The sequence below is a fragment of the Anomaloglossus baeobatrachus genome, chromosome 2, assembly GCF_048569485.1.
Source record: "Anomaloglossus baeobatrachus isolate aAnoBae1 chromosome 2, aAnoBae1.hap1, whole genome shotgun sequence".
NCBI lineage: Eukaryota > Metazoa > Chordata > Amphibia > Anura > Aromobatidae > Anomaloglossus > Anomaloglossus baeobatrachus.
This window is the reverse complement of record NC_134354.1, coordinates 675,775,141-675,799,336: the sequence shown is the minus strand read 5'-3', so window position 1 is coordinate 675,799,336 and position 24,196 is coordinate 675,775,141. Positions and strand designations below refer to the sequence as shown.

The 24,196-nt window shown below is 51.0% G+C and overlaps 1 protein-coding gene across 2 annotated transcripts in view; it reads right to left on the bottom strand.

Moving 5' to 3' along the window:
- GTF2H4 (general transcription factor IIH subunit 4) overlaps positions 1–24,196 on the bottom strand; it is a 154,434-nt gene that overhangs the window by 20,551 nt on the left and 109,687 nt on the right. For both annotated transcript variants that reach the window (XM_075337150.1, XM_075337151.1), the window contains exons 7-13: positions 20,171–20,279; positions 19,441–19,509; positions 19,265–19,348; positions 12,245–12,377; positions 11,923–12,053; positions 4,453–4,500; positions 4,286–4,364 (exon numbers count right to left, since the gene is read on the bottom strand). In XM_075337150.1, coding sequence (XP_075193265.1) covers positions 4,286–4,364; positions 4,453–4,500; positions 11,923–12,053; positions 12,245–12,377; positions 19,265–19,348; positions 19,441–19,509; positions 20,171–20,279 — 653 coding nt within the window. The remainder of the gene's footprint in view (positions 1–4,285; positions 4,365–4,452; positions 4,501–11,922; positions 12,054–12,244; positions 12,378–19,264; positions 19,349–19,440; positions 19,510–20,170; positions 20,280–24,196) is intronic.

The following is a 24,196-nucleotide window of genomic DNA, read 5'->3' as shown; positions in this document are numbered from 1 at the left end:
AAAAGCTGACGCTTGAGAAGTCAAAGACGCAACTTGCGGATCAGAATTACGTGTGACAGCATTAATCTCAGCCAGACAAGCTGAGATAGCTTGGAGTGCCCACACGGCTGCAAAGGCCGGGGCAAAAGACGCGCCCGTGGCCTCATAGATGGACTTCACCAGGAGCTCTATCTGCCTGTCAGTGGCATCCTTTAGCGATGAGCCATCTGCAACAGATACCACAGATCTAGCAGCCAATCTAGAGACTGGAGGATCCACCTTGGGACATTGAGCCCAGCCCTTAACGACTTCAGAGGGGAAGGGGTAACGCGTGTCAGTGAGGCGCTTAGTAAAGCGCTTGTCCGGAACCGCTCTGGGCTTCTGGACAGCGTCTCTAAAGTTAGAGTGGTCGAAAAACGCACTACGTGTACGTTTGGGGAACTGAAACTGGTGTTTCTCCTGCTGAGACGCCGACTCCTCTACAGGAGGAGGCGGGGGAGAGAGATCCAACACCTGGTTGATGGATGAGATAAGATCATTCACTAAGGCATCCCCTTCAGGTGTATCAAGGTTAAGGGCGACGTCAGGGTCAGAGCCCTGAGCTGCGACGTCCGCCTCGTCCTCCAGAGAGTCCTCAAGCTGGGAACCCGAGCAGCGTGAAGAAGTCGGGGAAGATTCCCAGCGAGCCCGCTTAGCCGGTCTAGGACTGTGGTCCGGGCCGGAGTCCTCCACGTGGGACCTAGGGCCCAACCTGGGAGCGCGCTGCGGCGCGGACCGAGAGGGGCCTGGAGGCGACGATCCGACAGGGGCCGGGGCCTGTGTAAGGACCGGTCTGGACTGCAAAGCTTCTAGCAGCTTGGCAGACCATTTGTCCATAGACTGAGCCATGGATTGTGAAAGTGACTCAGAGAGTTTCTCAGCAAAAGAGGCGAACTCTGTCCCTGCCGCTTGGACAGGGGGAGCAGGGGGGTCTACATGAGCCGAGGGGCCCACTAGTGACTGAGGCTCCGGCTGAGCAAGCGAAACAGGGGTCGAGCATTGCTCACAGTGAGGGTAGGTGGAACCCGTAGGTAACATAGCCCCACAAGAGGTACAGGCCGCAAAAAAACCCTGTGCCTTAGCAGCTTTGCTCCTTGTGGACGACATGCTGTTGTCTCCTAGGAGAATGATCACTGAGGGTATATGGGCAAAAAAGGGTATACAGCCCGACCGAACAGAAATATATATATATAAATATGTATCTATTCCGGCACCCTAGGGGGGACCAGCACCGGGTGACCGGTGTGGCTTACCGACCGCTAACAAGCGGCGTGTGTGTGTCCTCCAGATTCCCTGCCTTAGGTCCCCCGGAGCTGCAGAGCTGTTCCTGAGAATCCTCCACCGGCAGAATGCCGAAAAAATGGCTGCCGGAGCTCTCAGGGGAGGAGTGGAGCCGTGGGCGGCGCCAGAAAAGTGCGGGAATCTGGGGTCCCCACAGTGATCAGTGAGGGGGGAGGAAACATGCAGGATGCTCCAGCCCTCACATCCGACGTCAGGTCGGTAATCCCGCCCTTACCCCTGACAGGCAGGCCCGGGGGCGGGATTTTTGCGACTAGGCCGCGATGAAGCCGGGGACTAAACTTGAGACCGCGCCCGACAAGCAGGCACGGTCGGCGTGGAAGTCCGCCGGCCTTCTCAATTCAGCAGCTGCCGCAGCGTCCGGGTAGAAGGTGCGCTCCCTGCACAGTCCCCGATGGGGACACAGAGTACCTTATAGTTGCAAGGCCCGGTCCCTGAGGTTGAATAGACTCCGGTCCGGCAGATTCCCACAGGGGCTGCGGAGGGAGCACGGTCCCAGTAAATGGATGACCGCTCAGGATCCCACTTCTCCCAGAGCCGCTAAGGGATGGTGAAGGAGACGGCATGAGGCTCCGGCCTTTGTACCCGCAATGGGTACCTCAACCTTAACAACACCGCCGACGTAGTGGGGTGAGAAGGGAACATGCCGGGGGCCCCGTGGGGGCCCTCTTTTCTTCCAACCGACATAACTAAGTTGAGAATGCATGAGTGGATGTGTGCCTCCTTCCACACAAAGCATAAAACTGAGGAGCCCGTGATCCACGGGAGGGTGTATAGGCAGAGGGGAGGGGTTACACTTTTTAAAGTGTAATACTTTGTGTGGCCTCCGGAGGCAGAAGCTATACACCCCAATTGTCTGGGTCTCCCAATGGAGCGACAAAGAAAGGTAAGGATGGTTTCAAGAAGATAGTGAGAGACAGGAGGTGTGAGTGGGGTTTAATCTAGATAAGAAATATATCATGGCTGGTTCAGGGGAGGGGGGGGTGGGAGCAGGTCAAGACGCCACCAATTCAAAGTACTCGGAGGATTCTCGGAAATTCAACCAGGGGGCCCAGATGAGTCTAAATTTATCTTGAGAGTGATAAGCTAAAGCTGCCAGCTCTTCAATATAATATAATTGGTCGATTTTGAGCATCCAAGTTTGGATAGTAGGTATACTTGTCGAGTGCCAAAGGGGGGAGGGATGAGCAGTTTGGCCGCCGCTAGTAGGAATAGGAGGAGAGTTTTGTTCGGAGTGTTTTGTGGGTTGCTGACCAAGTTCAGGAAGATTAGGCTGGGTTGGGGGTTAGAGGACAGTTTACAGATCCGCTTGGTGTAGGTAATCACATTTTCCCAGAAGGGCTGCAACTGGTCGCACTGCCACCAAATGTGGAAGTATGTACCTCGTTCTCTATTGCTCCTCCAACATGACTCTGAAGAGGAAGGGAACCATGTGCTAGTTTGAGAAGGTGATACATACCATCTGGTAACTAATTTGTATGAGTTTTCCTGTACCTTCACGCACTGTGATGGGCCAAAGGATCTCTTATATATTTGGATCAAATCTCCTTCTGCAAAATTCCTGCCTAGATCTTTTTCCCATAATGATATGAATGTCCATTTCTGCGGGAGCTTATTTAAGACCAGTATTTGATATAATTTGTGTTTTGTTTTTTCTAATTTAGTGCGTCTTATTAAAAAAAATCATGGTTCCCTATGCAGCCGAGCCTTTGTCTGGGCTTCCCAGTAGAACCAACATGGCAGCAATGGAGGCCTTCTGCAAGCACCCGGCTGTCGTAGCACTGCATATGCACACTGAGATGGCATGATGGAGGGTGGGATAGGCATATGGAATGGCATAGTCCACATGGACCAGCTGGTTATTTTTTCCGAGCATCTCTCACCTCCTGCCAGGATTTGGATATGAAGTGGAGTAGTGGATAAGTACTCTTTTCTTTCAATATGGAATGGCACTTTCATGCAACTGTCAGAAATTGACAGTGGCATTTAAGGAGTTAACTGCGATCAGAGCCCAGCTCTGATTGCTCCTGCTAGAGACAGATACCAACTATGTAACATGCCTAGCGGGCTCCATGATGTGTAAGTCTGTATGGAGTGTTCAGGTGTTGACGCTGTTCACACAAGTAAATTTAAAAGACACCACATTAGTTTTTACACCTTGTAAATAAATATAGGGATCACACTACTATACAGTCTGCTCTTTTTATCAGTAGGCAAGGCTTTTGAATGCAGTCTGTTTTAGTCATGCAATGTTAACTATAAACAGCATTTAGGAATCTTCTCCTGTCATTAAAGGGAACCTGTCACCACTTTTTTACCCTATAAGCTGCGTCCACCACCACCGGGCTCTTATATACAGCATTCTAACATGCTGTATATAAGAGCCCAGGCCGTAGGTACAACATAAAAAACACTTTATAATATTCACCTAAACCGGTCGCTGCGGTGGATGTGGCTCGGATGGGTGTCTTCAACCTCTAATGCCGGCGCCGCCACTTTCGGCCATCTTTGTCGCCGCCTCTGTCGTCCTTCTGAAGCCGTGGTACATGACGCATCAGACATCATACACACTCGCCGGCATTCAGGTCCTGAGCAGGCGCACTTTGATTTTCCCTGAGCAAAACAGATCAAAGTATTGTAGGGTGCCTGTGCAGGACCGGCGAGTGTGTATGACGTAGACGCATCATACACCGTGGCTTCAGAAGGAGGATGAAGATGGCCAAAAGAGGCGGCGCCGGCACCAGAGAATGGAGACGCCCATCTGAGCCACATCCACCGCAGCGACCGGTTTAGGTAAGTATTATAAAGTGTTTTTTATGTTGTACACAGCGGCCTGGGCTTTTATATACAGCATGCTAGAATGCTGTATATAAGAGCCCACTGGTGGTAGCCACAGCTTAAAAGGGCAAAAAAGTGGTGACAGGTTCCCTTTAACATTACATTATAAAAAAATAATAACACCCCTCACCTTCAGAGAAGCGGAGGCGATCTTTCTCAAGTTCCCAAAGACGAACCTGGTCAGTGATGGTTGGGGGAAGCACTGGATTCTGAAAGAGATAAGTACATTGAAGATAAGCGGCTACATTATTGTAGGACCTTCACCAACACATGGAAATTAAAAATTGGACACATTACCTGCTGTAACATTACTGGGTGGGCTCTCGTCCGAAGAAAATGGATTATCTAGGAAATTTACAAGATAAATAAATGATTTTGTGTCTTATATAGTAAAAGATACAATGTCTGACTGGTTTTGTCAGACATTGGCAATCGTTACCGCTCCAAAGTTAGCTCTGAACTAACAACAATTCTTTAAAAATCTGCTTTTGAGTGTAATAGGATTTTATAATCTTAGGCTCTGTGCGCATGTTGCAGATTTGGTGCAGAAATTTTCTGCATCAAATCTGCACCTTCTGGCAGAAAAATGCACCCAAAAAATATTAATTTTCTTAATGGAGTCAATGGGTGGAAGGGCTAAAAAACGCAGGAAAAAAAACATGACATGACAAAAACGACAAAAATTGACATGTTGCAGATTATTTTTCACAGCAAATCTGGAAGGAAAAAAAAAAAGAGAATTTTGTTACTTACCGTAAATTCTTTTTCTTATAGTTCCGACATGGGAGACCCAGACCATGGGTGTATAGCTTCTGCCTCCGGAGGACACACAAAGTACTACACTCAAACGTGTAGCTCCTCCCTCCTAGCATATACACCCCCTGGTAGCCAGTCCTAGCCAGTTTAGTGCAAAAGCTGAAGGAGGACATCCACCCACAAGTAGAGACAGAGCAAAACCCGGAACAACCGGAACCTCTGTCTACAACAACAGCCGGTGATAACACACGGAACAAGAAACCTGCCAACAGGCAACAGGGAGGGTGCTGGGTCTCCCATGTCGGAACTATAAGAAAAAGAATTTACGGTAAGTAACAAAATTCTCTTTTTCTTCATCGTTCCTTATGGGAGACCCAGACCATGGGACGTTCTAAAGCAGTCCATGGGTGGGAATAAACAGAAAAACTGAGAAGTAGGCGAAACCTAACTTCACAAATGGGCGACAGCCGCCTGAAGGATGCGTCTGCCCAAGCTCGCATCTGCCGAAGCAAGAGCATGCACTTGGTAGTGCTTCGAAAAGGTATGCAGACTAGTCCAAGTGGCAGTCTGACAGACCTGCTGAGCCGTAGCCTGGGCCTGAAAGCCTAAGAGGCACCGACAGCTCTGGTCAAGTGTGCCTTGATCCCCGGCGGGAGAGGCACTTGAGTACACTGGTAGGTATCGGAAATGGCCGACCTAAACCAACGAGCCAGGGTCGGCTTAAATGCCGAAAGGCCCTTACGCTGACCAGCGGTCAGCATAAAAGAGAGGTGCACCACCTAAGAACAGCGGTGCGAGACACATAGATCCGGAGCGCCCGCACCAGATCCAGAGTATGCAATGCCCTTTCAAAGCGATGAACAGGAGCCGGACAAAAGGAAGGCAGGGAAAATGCCCCGGTTAAGGTGGAAACAGCAACCACCTTAGGGAGAAAGTCCGGAGTCGGACGGAGAACCACCTTGTCTTGATGAAGGGAGGACTCCGAAGAGAGTGCAGCCAAAACAGAGACTCTCTTGAGGGAAGTTATGGCCACTAGAAAGACCACTTTCTGTGAAAGACTAAATAAAGAAACCTCCCTAAGAGGCTCAAAGGGGGGCTTCCGGAAGCAGTGAGGACCGAATTAAGGTACCAGGGCTCCAAGGGCCGCCGGTAAGGCGGAATGATGTGAGATGCGCCCTGCATGAAGGAGCGCACCTGGGCCAGCCGGGCGATACGCCGCTGGCACAACACTGACAGAGCCGAGACCTGTCCCTTAAGGGAATTGAGGGATAGTCCTAGCTGCAGACCGGACTGTAGAAGAGACAGGAGGGTCGGCAAGGCCAAAAGGCCAAAGGATACTTCCGAGCTCGAGTCATAGTGGAGATGACTTCAGGAGGGATACCAGAAGTCGTCAAGATCCATGACTCAAACGCCACGCCGTCAATCTGAGAGCCGCAGGTTCTGGCGGAAGGACGGACCTCGTGAGAGAAGGTCTGGACAGTCCGGGAGATGCTATGGCACCTCTACGGACAGACGGAGCAGGTCAGGGTACCAAGCTTGCCTGGGTCAGTCTGGAGTAATGAGAATGACCCGACGGCCCTCCTTTCTGATCTTGCGCAGGACTCTGGGCAAGAACTAGAGGGTGAAACACGTAAGACAGACGAAGCTGGGACCAAACTTGAACCAGTGCGTCTGCCGCAAAAACCTGAGGATCGTGGAGCCACGGTTTGACGGCTGAGACAATCTGCCTCCCAGTTTTCCACGTCTGGGATGTGGGCTGCAGATATGGTGGACTAGGAGTCCTCCGTCCACTGAAGAATGCGATGAACCTCCAACATTGCCAGGCGGCTGAGTGTCCCGCCCTGGAGGTTGATGTAGGCAAACGCTGTAGCGTTGTCTGACTGGACTCGAATGTGCCTGGCCGCCAACAGATGGTGAAAGGCTTAGAGAGCTAGAAACACAGCTCCGATTTCCAGCACATTGATCCAGAGGGCTGATTCGGACAGAGTCCAAGTGCCCTGCGCTCCATGGTGGAGATATACTGCTCCCCAGCCGGATAGACTAGCATCTTGGTGAGGATGACCCGGGACGGAGCCAGGAAGGAGCGTCCCTGAGACAGAGGGGACGAAGCCACCACTGAAACGAGCCCCTGGTCTGTGGCGAAGCCACCGCCCCGTGGAAGGAGGAAGTCCGCTTGTTCCAACAGCGGAAAATATCCAGCCGCAGAGGACGCAGATGGAACTGGGCAAGGGAATCGCTTCCATTGACACCACCATCTGATCCAGCACCTGTATTAGGTGCCTGATGGAACGACGTCGACCGCCAGCGGAGGGACTGCTGTTTGACTAAGGGCAGCTTCACAAGTGCCGACAGAGTCTCGAATTGCGTCCCTGGGTATGTGAACTTCTGGGTCGAAGTCAGAGTGGACTTGGACAGAATGACAAACCACCCGAATTGGTTAGAGTGGCGAGAGTGAGCGAGGCACTCCGCTAACAGTCTGCACTGGGTGAAGCCCAGACTAGAAGGCTGTCCAGGACAAAAGGATCACTGCCAACCCCTAGAGGTGCAGGATCGCAATCACAGCTGCCCCGACCTTGAGAATACTCGAGGGGCCGTGGCTAACCCCAAGGGAAGAGCCACGAATTGGACCACTCTGATTGCAAAACGTAGCCAACGCTGGTGTGAAACTGCGATTGGCACATGCAGATAGGCATCTCTGATGTCGATGGATGCTAGGGAATCTCCTTGGGTCATTGATTGATCGCAGAGACTCTATGCGAAACTGCCGCACCTGAACATGCTTGAGAAGCTTGAGATCCAGGTCGGAAGGCACCGCCCTCCTCGGGTACTAGGAATAGGTTTAAGCAGAAATCTCAGAACCGTTCCCAGTCGGGAACCGGTACAATTACTCCAGTGGCCTGCAAGAATGCCACAGCCTGTGAGAAAGCGGCGGCCTTGGAGCAGGGGGGAGTTGAAGGAAAAAAATCTGTTTGGCGGGCTGGATAGAATTCTATCCTGTAGCCGTGGGAGATGGTATCTCGCACCCACTGATCGGAGACGTGTTAAAACCATACGTCGCCAAAGTGGGAGAGCCTGCCACCGACCAAGGACGTTGCTGACGTGGCCAGATAGCCAGGAGGAGGCTGACTTAGTGGCAGCATCTCCTGCGGTCTTCTCGTGCGCCATTTGGGTTTACGATCCTTGGCTGAGCCAGTGGACGAGGCCGAGGGCTTAGAGAACGATCAGATGGAGGAACAAAAAGAACGAAACCTCGACTGATTCCTGCCCTGGACAGGTTTCCTGGTTTAGGTTTGTGGCATGGAAGAAAACTCTTCCCGCCAAGAGCTTCCTTAATAATTTCATCCAGTTGTTCCCGAATAGACTGGTCCCAGCAAAAGGGAGCCCAGCAAGGAACTTCTTTAGAAGCATCCGCCTTCCACTTCCGAAGCCACAGGAGCCTGCGGATAGCGAGGAAATTAGCCGAGGCCACCGCAGTGCGGTGAGAGTCTCCAGCATGGCAGACATGGCATAGGATGAAAAGACTGAAGTCTGGAAGTTAAGGCAACCATTTCGGGCAAAGAGTCCCTGTGAGGGAATGCATCTCCTCTAGAGAAGCAGAGATGGCTTTGAAAGCCGCACTGCTGCAAAAGCTGGGGAGAACGAGGCCCCTGCCGCCTCCATACAGATTTGGCCAGAAGGACAACCTGGCGGACAGCAAAGCCGTAAGTGAGGCGCCATCAGCCACTGATACAACGTCCGGGCTGAGAGTCTAAACACCGGAGGGACCACCTTTAGTGAATGAGCCCACTCCTTGACCACCGCTGGTGGAAGGGGAAAACTGTCATCAGAACCACGCTTTGGGAAGCGTTTGCCAGAGCAGACCCTGGGCTTGGTCACAGTGGCCTGAAAACTGAAGTGGTTAAGGAACACACTCCTTGTTCTCTTAGGCAAGGTAAACTGGTGCCTTTTTGCCAGAGAGGGTTGCTCCTCTGATACTGGCGGATTGAGGTCCAGTACAGAATTAATGTACAGTGGGATCCTTAGAGAGGTGCCGTCAGCCACTGATACAACTATCCGGGCTGAAATACTAGACACCGGAGGGACCACCCTTGGTGAATGAGCCCACTCCTTGACCACCTCTGGTGGAAGGGGGAAACAGTCATCAGAACCACGCTTTGGGAGCGTCTGTCAGGACAGGCTCTGGGTTTGGTCACAGTGGGCTGAAAACTGGAGTGGTTAAGGAACACACTCCTTGTTCTCTTTAAGGTATACTGATGCCTTTCTGCCAGAGGGGGATACTCCCCTGATACAGGCGGATTGAGGTCCAGTACAAATATAATGGACGCAATCAAATCATTAGCATCTGCATCACCTTCGGACAGATCAATGGTACATTAAGTAGCGTCCGAGCCCCCAGTAAAGACATCCTCCTCGTCCAGTGAGTCAAATCGTGAATCAGAGCTGCGGGACGGGGAAGGACAGGGGACCATGCGTCTCCCTTTTAGGAGGACGGGGTCTGAGACCAGATGAAGAGTCCTCTGAGAGCTTTGCTGAGCGAGCCGTAGCAGCAGAAGCGCCCTGAGAAGGGGGCTAATGCATGCTCAGCACCACCGGAGCAGCTGGAGGACCACTGACGAGCCTCCAGGCTGAGGGACCACTGTGTTTATGTGCTCAGTACAGGCAGTACGAGTCTACATGCAGTGCATATTAAGAACAGCCTTGCTCTGATGTGAGACATGCTGCAGAAGTAGGGGCTCTGTGAGGGAATGCATGTCCAGAATGACCCCCAGCAGAGTATATAAACAGAGAATATAAGCAGCTGCACAACTGGAGGTTGTGGCTTGCCAGACCGTTTAACATACATTTCTGTGCCCTCCAGTCCCCCAGCCTAGGCCCCCATTTGTCACAATGTGGTATCTCTGTGCCTATGCAGACATTGAGAACGCTGAGAAAATGGCGACCGGAGCGAGGAGAGGGGGCGGGGCCTACTCTGAGAGCGGCAAATGAGGTATACAGGGGAGGGAATCTTTCCTCAGTGAGGAGTGTCCGTTCCCTGTGCTGAACAGCCGCTGGGCGGAGCCACACTGTCCCTCTGCACTGACTAACATGCAGGGGCAGTGAAACCGAAACTAGGCCTCAGGCGAAGCCGGGGCCTAGATTTAAACATGCGGCCAGCGTGCAGGCACCATCGGCGCGGTTCTCCAGTGAAAACTGGAGAACCGGCCGGAAATGTTACCACAGTCATATAACACACTCCCCCCAATAAATAAAGTACAAGGGACCCCTGGAAAGACCACTTTCTGTGGTAAAAACGTCTCAATACTTAGCTTTTGAGACGCAGGGCCCAGGTCCCTGGGGGGGGGTTAAACGCTCCGTCCGGCAGGATCCTGAAAAAGGGCTGCGGATGGAGACCGGTCTCCTGCAAAGCAGTGAGAACCGTGATGGCTCCCACTTCAAGCCAGAGCCCCAGGGGATGGTGAAGGAGCGCGGCATGTGAAGGCTCCAGCCTTGTAAAATCAACCTTAACAGCACCGCCGACACAGTGGGGTGAGAAGGGACATGCCGGGAGTCCAGATTGGACCAGCTTTTCTTCCAAATCTTTGAAATCCAAAAAATCAAAAATCAAAAATCAGAGACTGCATGTGTGTGTGTGACCTCCTGAACACAAAGCATTGAAACTGGCTAGGACTGGATACCAGGGGGTGTATATGCTAGGAGGGAGGAGCTACACGTTTGAGTGTAGTACTTTGTGTGTCCTCCGGAGGCAGAAGCTATACACCCATGGTCTGGGTCTCCCATAAGGAACGATGAAGAAATAAGCAACATGCGCACAACACTCCAGAATTCTCATTGACTTTGCTGGCATAAAGACAGACGTGCAGATTTGTGCCAAAATCAGCACCAAATCTGCATAGAAAAATGCACTGTGCAAACACAGCCTTAATGTTAAAGGGACTCTGTTCTAGTCTTAATGTTTGTTAGAGGGTCAGCAAATTAAATAAATTAAAGGGGTTGTCTAGTCTAAATCCACAAGTCTGCAATCACTCTATGGGGTACTTTGCACGCTGCGACATCGCTAGCCAATGATAGCAATGCCGAGCGCGATAGTCCCCGCCCCGTCGCACATGCGATATCTTGTGATAGCTGCCGTAGCGAACATTATCGCTATGGCAGCTTAACACGCACATACCTGCCCTGCGACGTCGCTCTGGCCGGCGACCCGTCTCCTTCCTAAGGGGGTGGGTCGTGTGGCGTCACAGCGACGTCACACGGCAGGCAGCCAATAGAAGCGGAGGGGCGGAGATGAGCGGGATGTAACCATCAAGCCCACCTCCTTCCTTCCGCATAGCCGGTGGAGGCAGGTAAGGAGATGTCCCTCGCTCCTGCGGCTTCATACACAGCGATGTGTGCTGCCGCAGGAACGACGAACAACATCGTACCGGTCGCTGCAGCGAAATTATGAAAATGACAGACACTACACAGATCACCGATTTACGACGCTTTTGCGATCGTTTATCGGTGCATCTAGGCTTTACACGTTGCGACGTCGTTACTAGTGCCGGATGTGCGTCACTTTCGATTTGACCCCGACGACATCGCAGTAGCGATGTCGCAACGTGCAAAGTACCCCTATGTGTCACTCTATGTGACTGCAGACTTGTGAATCCTCACATTGCGCACACTGACATTACGCCAATGTCAGAGCTGGGAACTGAGGTCATGTGGCTGCAAGTATACAATATTCTTACTTCCAGCCAGAATCCATATAGATGGGCGCAGCATCGCTCAATACACTTGCATTCAGCAAGGTCGCGCCCATCTAGTCGGCTTCTGGCCAAAAGTAAGAATATTGGCTATTTGCCATCACTTGACTGCTATTCCCGGCTCTGACACAGGAGATTCCTCACAGTGCACAGTGAGTGACTGCAGACTAGTGGATTTCAACTAGACAAAACCTTTTCTTCATCTATTCACTTGCAACAAAAACATGATGCTAAACTGTATATTCTCGGTTATCTCAAACCCTCTGACCTGCTCAGCAGTGATGCCATTCCCAATAGCTTGTTGAACACTTTCTCTAGTGACCTGTGCCACCACCAGGTTGGGAAACCGATACAGCATTTCAGAGAAGAGAGCAATGAGTGCAATCTGCAATTCTGAATCTGTGAAAATATACGAAAAGAGAAGAATGAGGCAGCGAGAATGAATGACTGCAAATCTCATCATCATGTTCTGCTTGAAATTAAAGTCTTAAGGCTCAGATCATTCTCTTTAGCAAATGTGAAAAGTGAGAAATGTGTGAAAGCACCTTACTTACCGGACATAGACGCCAGTATGTGCCTGAGTTACTAACCTGTGTATGCATATATCCTGTAGTTAGTCTCAACCACAATAAATCCCTGCTTATGGCTGTCAAGAGAAGTCCCAGAGATTCCAGAAGCCAGATTTATCGCCAGACGAGTCGGATAATAGCGGCGAGACTTCCTCTGAAAATACAGAAATCGAATATTCAGCTTGCAAACAAACAATGACAGATGATATAACAGGAAAATGATAAAACCTTTACCAAGATTACAGGACACTTGTATAATAATAATAATAATATTTATTCACTTATATAGCGCTATTGATTCCACAGTGCTTTACATTGGCAACACTGTCCCCATTGGGTACATTGGCAACACTGCTCCCCGAGGAAGCACTCCTGCGAAATGCGTCGGGGCTCCCCCACTCTCTTCAAGACCCTCGATCCAGCATCTGCACTTGCACTTTACTATGGGTAAGCGTTTGTTTCATGCTATTTCACAGGGTATGGAAATTTCCTTAGTATATACTTTATAGGGCCTTTGTAATAATTGATTCCCTGTGTTTTCTATGATCTATGTAATTGCTGGGACTACCTGTATATACACTCATATGCTGTAGAGGTCTTAGTTTGGGATACTTCTGGTTCTTCTGCATCTCCATTCGCTGTTGTATTTTATTAACTTCTATATACTTCATTATGACAGTGCCCCTATATGTATTTTTGTATTGATAATAAAGAAGGGAATTTTGTTACTTACCGTAAATTCCTTTTCTTCTAGCTCTTATTGGGAGACCCAGACGATTGGGTGTATAGCACTGCCTCCGGAGGCCACACAAAGCAATTACACTCAAAAGTGTAAGGCCCCTCCCCTTCTGGCTATACACCCCCAGTGGGATCACTGGCTCACCAGTTTTAGTGCAAAAGCAAGAAGGAGGAAAGCCAATAACTGGTTTAAACAAATTCACTCCGAGTAACATCGGAGAACTGAAAACCGTTCAACATGAACAACATGTGTACCCGCAAACAAACCAAAAATCCCGAAGGACAACAGGGCGGGTGCTGGGTCTCCCAATAAGAGCTAGAAGAAAAGGAATTTACGGTAAGTAACAAAATTCCCTTCTTCTTCGGCGCTCTATTGGGAGACCCAGACGATTGGGACGTCCAAAAGCTGTCCCTGGGTGGGTAAAGAAATACCTCATGTTAGAGCTGCAAGACAGCCCTCCCCTACGGGGGGGCAACTGCCGCCTGCAGGACTCTTCTACCTAGGCTGGCGTCCGCCGAAGCATAGGTATGCACCTGATAATGTTTGGTGAAAGTGTGCAGACTCGACCAGGTAGCTGCCTGGCACACCTGTTGAGCCGTAGCCTGGTGTCGTAATGCCCAGGATGCACCCACGGCTCTGGTAGAATGGGCCTTCAGCCCTGATGGAACCGGAAGCCCAGCAGAACGGTAGGCTTCAAGAATTGGTTCCTTGGTCCATCGAGCCAGGGTGGCCTTAGAAGCCTGCGACCCTTTGCGCTTACCAGCGACAAGGACAAAGAGTGCATCCGAACGGCGCAAGGGCGCCGTGCGGGAAATGTAGATTCTGAGTGCTCTCACCAGATCTAACAAATGTAAATCCTTCTCATACCGATGAACTGCATGAGGACAAAACGAAGGCAAAGAGATATCCTGATTAAGATGAAAAGAGGATACAACCTTCGGGAGAAACTCCTGAATGGGGCGCAGCACTACCTTGTCCTGGTGGAAGACCAGGAAGGGAGTCTTGGATGACAGCGCTGCCAGCTCAGACACTCTCCGAAGAGATGTGATCGCTACCAGAAAAGACACGTTCTGGGATAGTCTAGAAAGTGAAACCTCCCTCAGAGGCTCGAAGGGCGGCTTCTGGAGGGCATAGTACCCTGTTCAGATCCCATGGATCTAACGGCCGCTTGCACGGGGGAACGATATGGCAAACCCCCTGTAGGAACGTGCGCACCATAGGAAGGCGTGCCAAACGCCTCTGAAAAAAGACGAATAGCGCCGATACCTGACCTTTAAGGGAGCCGAGCGCCAAACCTTTTTCTAACCCAGATAGCAGGAAAGAAAGAAAGGTAGGCAATGCAAATGGCCAGGGAGACACTCCCTGAGCAGGGCACCAGGATAAGAATATCCTCCACGTTCTGTGGTTCTTAGCGGAAGTGGGCTTCCTAGCCTGTCTCATGGTGGCAACGACCCCGTGGAATAATCCTGAAGACGCTAGGATCCAGGACTCAATGGCCACACAGTCAGATTCAGGGCCGCGGAATTCCGATGGAAAAAACGGCCCTTGGGACAGCAAGTCTGGTCGGTCTGGTAGTGCCCACGGTTGGCCGACCGTGAGCTGCCACAGATCCGGATACCACGCCCTCCTCGGCCAGTCTGGGGCGACGAGTATGACGCGGCTGCAATCGGATCTGATCTTGCGTAGCACTCTAGGCAAGGGTGCCAGAGGTGGAAACACATAAGGGAGCCGGAACTGCGACCAATCTTGCGCTAGGGCGTCTGCCGCCAGCGCTCTTTGATCGCGAGACCGTGCCATGAAGGTTGGGACCTTGTTGTTGTGCCGGGGCGCCATTAGGTCGACGTCCGGCCTTCCCCAGCGGCGACAGATTTCCTGAAACACGTCCGGGTGAAGGGACCATTCCCCTGCGTCCATGCCCTGGCGACTGAGGAAGTCTGCCTCCCAGTTTTCTACGCCGGGGATGTGAACTGCGGATATGGTGGAGGCCGTGGCATCCACCCACATCAGAATCCGCCGGACTTCCTGGAAGGCTTGCCGACTGCGTGTCCCCCCTTGGTGATTGATGTATGCCACCGCTGTGGACTTGTCCGATCGAATTCGGATCTGCTTTCTTTCCAGCCACTGCTGGAAGGCTAGTAGGGCAAGATACACTGCTCTGATTACCAGAACATTGATCTGAAGGGTGGACTCCTGCTGAGTCCACGGACCCTGAGCCCTGTGGTGGAGAAAAACGCTCCCCACCCTGACAGACTCGCGTCTGTCGTGACCACCGCCCAAGACGGTGGTAGGAAGGATCTTCCCTGTGATAATGAGGTGGGAAGAAGCCACCATTGCAGAGAGTCCTTGCCGTCTGTGAAAGGGATACTTTCCTGTACAGGGATGTTGACTTCCCGTCTCATTGGCGGAGAATGTCCCATTGAAGTGAACGCAGATGAAACTGCGCAAACGGAACCGCCTCCATTGCCGCCACTATCTTCCCGAGGAAGTGCATGAGGCGTCTTAAGAAGTGCGACTGACCTTTAAGGAGAGTCTGCACCCCAGTCTGTAGTGACCGCTGCTTGTCCAGCGGAAGCTTCACTACCGCTGAGAGGGTATGAAACTCCATGCCAAGATACGTTAGTGATTGGGTCGTGACAGGTTTGACTTTGAGAAGTTGATGATCCACCCGAATGTCTGGAGAGTCTCCAGCGCAACATTCAGGCTGAGTTGGCATGCCTGTTGAGAGGGTGCCTTGACAAGTATATCGTCCAAGTAAGGGATCACAGAGTGTCCCTGTGAGTGCAAGACTGCTACCACTGCCGTCATGACCTTGGCGAACACCCGTGGGGCTGTCGCCAGCCCGAATGGCAGAGCTACGAACTGAAGCTGGTCGTTTCCTATCACGAAATGTAGAAAAACATTGGTGCTCTGTAGCAATCGGCACGTGGAGATAAGCATCTTAGATGTCTATTGATGCTAGGAAATTTCCTTGAGACATTGAGGCAATGACGGAGCGGAGGGTATCATCCGGAACCGCCTGGCCTCCACGTGCTTGTTGAGCAGTTTTAGGTCCAGAACGGAACGGAAAGAGCCATCCTTGTTTGGCACCACAACCAGATTGGAGGAAAACCGTGTCTTGTTCCTGAAGAGGAACCGGGATTACCACTCCTTCTGCCTGCAGAAGAGCATCTGCTCGGTGGGGATGTGGGGACGTTCTGAAGAATCGAGTCGGAGGACGAGAACAGAACTCTGTCCTGTGCACGTGGGCACACTGTCCCTCACCCACCGGTCTGTGACCTGTGGCAGCTAAATGTCGCCAAAGGCGAGCGAGTCTGCCATCAACCGCGGATGCGGAAAGATGAGAGAGCTGAGAGTCATGAGGAGACCGCCTTGGTAGCGGTTCCTCCGGCTGCCTTCCTTGGGCGTGATTGAGCCCGGCCGGCAGCTGAGCCCCTCTGAGGCTTTTCAGCCCTTTTGGACGAGGACAATTGGGACCTGCCCGAGCCTGGGAAGGACCGAAACCTCGGCTGTCCTTCCAGGACAGCATTAATAGGGTAAGTCGCAATGCAGACATTGCGAGGTTACGGACGCCCCTGCGGCACAGATGTACTTGTGCTCAAGACCAGCTGCACAAGAACAGCTGAAAAGCTTAGGGTGCCCATACGGCTGTGAATGCCGGAGCAACCGACACGCCGATAGCCTCACAGACAGATTTCAACCAGAGTCCATCTGTCTGTCAATGGCATCTGTAAGTGAAGTCCCATCTCCACTGCCACTGTGGCTCTAGCCGCAAGCCTGGAGATTGGAGAATCCACCTTTGGACCCTGGGTCCAACGCCTGACCACGTCAGGGGGAAAGTGATAACGTGTATCCTTAATACGTTTGGAGAAAACGCTTATCTGGTAAGCGTGGTGTTTCTGGACTGCTTCTCTGAAGTCAGCGTGGCCAGAACACTACTCAATATACGTTTGAGTTTGAAATGGGACTTCTCCTGCTGTGAAGCTGACTCCTCCGCTGGGGGAGCTGAGGGAGAAAAGATCCAACATTCCATTGATGGACGCTATAAGATCATTCCTTATGGCGTCACCATCCGGTGTATCCGGAGTGAGAGCGGTGTCAGGATCAAAGTCCTGATGAGCTACGTCTACCTCATCATACAGAGAGCCTCCTGGGACCCCCCCGGAGCACCGATTTTTAATCCAAGTGAGGGTGGCCAGGGAGCAATGATCCAGATTGCCCATGGCCTGTCCGGACTGCAAGTCTCTATCCCATTGCAACTCCGTCCCTGTCCTTGGACAGGGTTGAGAGGTGGTTCTTTTGGCCACGTCAAGTAGAGACCCCGGCTGACCAAGTGCTACAGGGGAGCATTGCACCCAATGGGGAGCAGTGCCGTGGAACAGTATCACATGCAGCAAAAACAGCATCGAAAGCCTGTGTTGCTTATATGCTGCTGCCGACTTATAGAGCCAAGAATGGCGACCGTACAGTGCAATGTATATCATACAAGCATAAAGTACAAATGAACACTGCAGCACATGCAATACAAGCAGCATAGAAAGCCTGCTTTTCTGCTGCTGTAGACTAGCCATCTAGGGGAATATAGCCCAGAATAGCGACCATACAGTGCAATGTATAGCATACAAGCATAAGTACAAATGAACACTGCAACACCTGCAATACAAGCAGCATAGAAAAAAACCTGTGCCTCAGCACCCTTGCTTTTCTGCTGCTGTAGTCTAGCCATTCTATGGCGAATATAGCCAAGACTAGTGACCGTACAGTGCAGTGTACAGCATACAAGCATAAATACACCTGAACACTTCAGTACGTGCAATACAAGCAGCATAGAAAGCCTGTGCCGTAGCACCCATGCTTTCCTGCTGCTGATGTGTCGCCATCTAAGAGGGCATATAGCCCGAAATAGCGACCTATGCAGTGTACTTAAATACAAATAGACAAAACTGCGGTATTTAGTGTCAGCACCCCAGGTGCCGCTTACCGCCCGCCTATAAGCGGGTGTGTGGTCGCCCCATTCCTGTTGGTTGCCCAGAGTCCGTTCTCCCAGCTCGGGCTGCAGGAATGGCTGCCGGCGTCCTTCCCCAGCTCGTGTGAGTAGGGGCGGGCCGTGGGCGTGCCCCGAGTCAGAGCGGGAAACCTGGCGTCCCACAGTGTCTAGTGAGAGGGCTGGAGCATGTAAATAAGGCTCCAGCCCTCGGCGCTGCTGAGTGTACAGCGTCTCTCCCCTACCCTGATTGACAGGGTGGGGGCGGGAACGAAGCTGAGTTAGGCCGCAAAAGCCGGGGACTGGATTTATGAGCGCCGCCGCCGTAAAAGCGCGGTCGGCGCTAAGTCCCCGGCGCACTACAAGTCCCAGCCGCGCCGCCGCTCACGGAGCGTCCGGCGCGGTAGTTCCCAATAAATAAAGTCACTCAGCTAGGCTGCAGTGACTGTAACCCTTTACTGTCCCCGGCGCACTAGCACACCCAGCAAGTCTGGAGTGTGCTGTGCCTGTGTGTACGGGGACACAGAGTACCTGAATGGTGCAGGGCCATGTCCCTGAACGGCACTCCCGCTCCACATCCAGCAGGTTCAATGGGTCTGTGGATGGAGCCCGGCCTCAGGGCTTTGGGGCCGGTAAGATCCCACTTCCTCAGAGCCCCTCAGGGGGATGGGGAAGGAAAACAGCATGTGGGCTCCAGCCGCCGTACCAGCAATAGGTACCTCAACCTTACAAACCACCGGTGGGGTGAGAAGGGAGCATGCTGGGGGCCCCATATGGGCCCTCTTTTCTTCCATCCGATATAGTCAGCAGCTACTGCTGACTAAACAGTGGAGCTATGCGTGGATGTCTGACCTCCTTCGCACAAAGCCGAAAACTGGTGAGCCAGTGATCCCACTGGGGGTGTATAGCCAGAAGGGGAGGGGCCTTACACTTTTGAGTGTAATTGCTTTGTGTGGCCTCCGGAGGCAGTGCTATACACCCAATCGTCTGGGTCTCCCAATAGAGCGCCGAAGAAATTATATATATTCTATAGGCGCACTCTCTGTCTTTTTATTATGTATGGCCATATAAAACTCAGTTTTTTTCCTCCTTTTATGTACTTCTATATTGAGTGGCCAATTACATGCTGCTAGGATTCCACCTGTTACCTTTTCTTCTTGTTCACGGTCGCCATTGGGGCTCACAATCTAAATTCCCCATCAGAGTAGGGGGGGGAAACCGGAGTACCCGGAGGAAACCCACGCAAACTCACAGCTTGCTGCCATTAAACCGATGAGCAGACATTGGTATAGAAATATGTGAGTGATGGTGAACTGCTTACCTTTCTCTGAAATACTAGTCCAAATTCTCGCAGATGCTGTAGGAACGTCAGTAGCGATTCACTCATCCCCTCTACAGAATAGTCCTTATAAGTAGAAAATAAAAATAGCTATATATCTAGATCAACCTATATTTACCTGTGTACATCTGTTTATCTTGTTTAACATTAAAATTTACCTTTCCAAGGGTAGAAAAACTTAGCTGGAACATGAAGGACAGTATCTCCACCAGATTCATTCCTCGAGACTGTGGTTGAAAATAGAAATATATTTAGCAAAAAAGGATCATTAAAAGGGGTTTTTGAGGCCTTGTTTGTTTACTTACTGGCAGGTAGTTGCTTAAACCTGCCTGCGATGAGTTTCCAAAACCAGGAGGTGATTCTCCTGCTTCCAATGAAGTCATGTCAACAGAGCATCTCTACCGCTCTGCTGACGGTCATGTTGATTGACAGATGGCTGCCTGTTGCCAAATTCTTTTAGTTAAAAAATCATTACCCCTGCTTAAAAGGGTCTTACAAGCCAGACAAAAGTTTTGCCATGGACTGTATGATACAGAAGGCTATCAGAAAAATATAGTGAGCAAAGAAGAAAGGTCAGCATATGACAGCAAGTCTGCAAGACAACTGCTCAAACTGGCAAACTGAGCAGAATCCTAACAGTGTGTATGGTACACTACTGTCCCTGCTAAAAAAAAAAAAAAAAAAAAAAATCTGGCACAGAAAACCAATTTAAGCTCTGCTGCATGGTCAATGACAAATCTATTTGGGTGTTAGTGAGTTTCATGTGGATACATAATTGTTTGCTGACTTGCTAATCCAGCAGACTTTCGGTAGCGTGCACAGTTCAGACTATTTACAAACCCCATCAGTGCCCAATAATATAACCTATAAAGATAAGTCTATACTTGCCTCTGCAGATTTAAGGTACTGAAGCATAAAATACCAGAGCTGAGATGCTGTGTCTAGAAGCAAAAACTGAAATCCGGCAGAAGAAATGCTCGGTGCGTCTCCAGCATCACTGCAGAATAAACAAACCAAAACATGTATAAACTGAACATTTCTCCAACTTGTGAGTTTACAAATCTTCACAATGGTATAAGAATGGTTTATGTACTTTCAACTGTTTTCTACAAGAGCCCTTAGGAAATGTCAAGATGTGATAGTGTCTTTCCAAGTGTTTAACCAACTGCGGTGCTTGTTCTCAGTGTGTAATGAGAGTTGCCTTAAAGGGATTTCCCAGACTGGAAAAAAAAAGTCTACAGTCACTGACTGAAAACTCTTCCTTTTAGGCCCGTTTCACACGTCAGTGAAAAACAGTGACGTTTTTCACTGGCGTGTAAAACACGCACATGTCCCTGCGTGTGCCGTGATTCACGGCACACGTGGGTTGTCTAAGTGAAATCCGGGCTCCGTTCTCCGTGGCCCGTGATTGCACTTAGAAAACTACTCACCTGTGCGCGCTCCCGCAGCCCATGGTGCTGATCGCTCCCGCGGTGCAGCATCCAGCCGGCGGTGACCCCCGCAGCAGCTGCTTCCTGGTCGGCTGTGTCGCGCATAATGAATATGCGCGACAGTAATGAGCCGGCTCAGAAGCAGCAGGGAGAACGGGCTGCAGAGGACATCGCTGGACGCCGGGTGAGTTAAAATGTTTTTTATTTTAATAGCACGTTTTTTTCTGGCACGTGTTTCACGGACCACACCACTGCGTGGTCCGTGGAACATCAGTGATGCTGGAAAAAAATGGACATGTCTCCGTGCGGCAAACACGCACACGCGGGTACGCCGCACGGAGACACGTGCAGTGAAAAATCACTGACGTGTGAGCAGACCCATTCATTATAATGGGTCTGCGTATGTCAGTGATTCTGGTACGTTTAAAAAAAAGCACAAACGTACCAGAATCACTGACGTGTGAAAGGGGCCTTAGACCCAACAACCTCTTTAAGGGAACAGATCCATATTAGGTTGATTGGCTGACAATCTGAAGTCTGCGGTGGTAATAGACCAGACTAAAAGATGGATCTCCCAATGTTCTGCAGATAAGTGTTTGTGGCCTGCATAAAACCTCTCATATCTTGAAGAATAACTAGAATGTGTTCCTTTGGCTGACCACACATTAGACAAATGTAGAGACTGTCTATTGAATGTTTATGAGGTTATCCTGACTCTCCCCAATGACAGGTGTCAGAGGAAAGAAAAGTCGAGTATGTTGGATTGTAACATGTCACATCTTTTCTTGGCTACTTCATTGGGTGGACACAGGAAACCACAGGAGTATGTTGCTGCCATCAGGAAGCTGACACTTAGGGGTACTTTGCACGCTGCGACATCGCTACTGCGATATCGTCGAGGTCAAATCGAAAGTGACGCACATCCGGCGCCGGTAATGACGACGCAACGTGTAAAGCCTAGATGCGCCGATAAACGATCGCAAAAGCGTCGAAAATCGGTGATCTGTGTAGCGTTGGTCATTTTCCTAATGTTGCACCAATAGGAGATACGATGTTGTTCCTCGTTCCTGCGGCAGCACACATCGCTGTGTGTGAAGCCGCAGGAGCGAAGAACATCTCCTTACCTGCCTCCACCGGCTGTGCGGACGGAAGGAGGTGGGCGAGATGTTTACGTCCCGCATATCTCCGCCCCTCCGCTTCTATTGGCTGCCTGCTGTGTGACGTCGCTGTGACGCCGCATGACCTGCCCCCTTAGGAAGGAGGAGGGTCACCGGCCAGAGCGATGTCGCAGGGCAGGTAAGTGCGTGTGAAGCTGCCGTAGCGATAATGTTCGCTACGGCAGCTATAACAAGATATCGCATGTGCGACGAGGGCGGGTACTATCACGCTCAGCATCGCTAGCCGATGCTAGCGATGTCGCAGCGTGCAAAGTACCCCTAAGGGTATATGAAGACCTTTATTATTTGGTCTAAAAATCTCTGCACCATTTCTGCAACTCTTAGCAGGAAAACGCAGGGAAAAATATCAATGTGGCTCAGACGCTCTCTCGGACTGTGAGGGGAGATTGCCTATTCCCTGCTGGGCCATTAAAGGGAACCTGTCATCAGAAATTTGGCTTTCAACCTAAATGATTCCCCCTCTGCAGCTCCTGGGCTGCATTCTAGCAAGGTTTCTATACTTTTTGTGCCCCCTTTTAAACCAAAATAAATACTTTATAAAGTTGTACCTTTTGGATGAAAATCTTGTAAATTCTCCATGGGGGCGGGCTCTCTGGTGTCCGTTGCTGTCCCTTACGCCGTCCCCCCACGCTCCAAATCATCCCTCAGGACGCCGCCCACTGCGCCCGAGGTCCCGTGCATGCCAGGACACCTGGTGACGTGAACGCAGGCACGAGAGTATGGGCGGCGCTGTGATTGCATCGCAAGTGCCCGCACATACTCTCGTGGCCGCGCTCTCCCCTCTGTACGTCGTTCAGATCCTTTCCGCTTCTCCTGTGCTGTGCTGCTCCGCTCCTCCCATCTATTTCCTGCTGCAGGGTACGATGGGAAGGAGACGACGTCTGGTCATTTGGCCGGCGCAGAACGCTGGAGGAAGAGGGGAAAGTGCGGTCACGAGGTTATGGGCGGCACTTGCTGATGACACTCATAACCTCGTGCCTGCGCAAAACGTCACCAGCGGTCACACGTGCACAGTCCCGCTACAGTCCCACAACGCATGCGCAGGATCTCTGGCGCCCAGGGGCGGCGTCCTGAGGTTTGAAATTCAGCGTTCGGGGGCGGCGTAAATCGGCAGGAGGACAGTAACGGACACCAGGCAGCCCGCCCCCATGGATAATTTACATACGAAAAGGCACAACTTTATAAAGTGTTTATTTTGGTATAAAAGTGGCCAGAAAAACTAGAGGAACCTTTCTAGAATGCAACCCAAAAGCTGCAGAAGGGGAAACTTTTAGGTTTATAGCTAAATTTCTGATGACAGGTTCCCTTTAATCTGTCCCTATCAGTGTCTAATCCCATCAATGTTTACATACTCTTGCCACAGTTACATAAGCGACAACCGGCTGGTATGTTGTCACTACCCAGAGTAAGGCTGGGTTCACACATAGTGACAGGGACAACGAAGTTGCTGTTACGTCACCATTTTCTGTGACGCAACAGCGACCTTGTATGTCGCTGTTATGATCGCTGCTTAGCTGTCAAACGCAGCGACGCAGCAGCGATCATAACGTCGCTACATGTGCAGAGAGCAGGGAGCCGCGCACACTGCTTAGCGCTGGCTTCCTGCACTCCTAGCTACAGTACACATCGGGTAAATTACCCGATGTGTACTGCAGCTACATGTGCAGAGAGCAGGGAGCCGGCAGCGTGAGAGCGGCGGAGGCTGGTAACTAAGGTAAATATCGGGTAACCACCTTGGTTACTCGATGTTTACCGTGGTTGCAGCTTACCGCAGCTGCCAGATGCTGGCTCCTGCTCTCTGCTCGCTTCATTTCGTTGCTCTCTCGCTGTCACACACAGCGATTTGTGCGTCACGGCGGGAGAGCAACGAAGGGAATTTTGTTGACTTACCGTAAATTCCTTTTCTTCTAGCTCCTATTGGGAGACCCAGACAATTGGGTGTATAGCTTCTGCCTTCGGAGGCCACACAAAGTATTACACTTTAAAAAGTGTAACCCCTCCCCTCTGCCTATACACCCTCCCGTGCATCACGGGCTCCTCAGTTTTGGTGCAAAAGCAGGAAGGAGGAAACTTATAAATTGGTCTAAGGTAAATTCAATCCGAAGGATGTTCGGAGAACTGAAAACCATGAACCAAAAGAAACGATTCAACATGAACAACATGTGTACACAAAAGAAACAAACAGCCCGAAGGGAACAGGGGCGGGTGCTGGGTCTCCCAATAGGAGCTAGAAGAAAAGGAATTTACGGTAAGTAAACAAAATTCCCTTCTTCTTTGTCGCTCCATTGGGAGACCCAGACAATTGG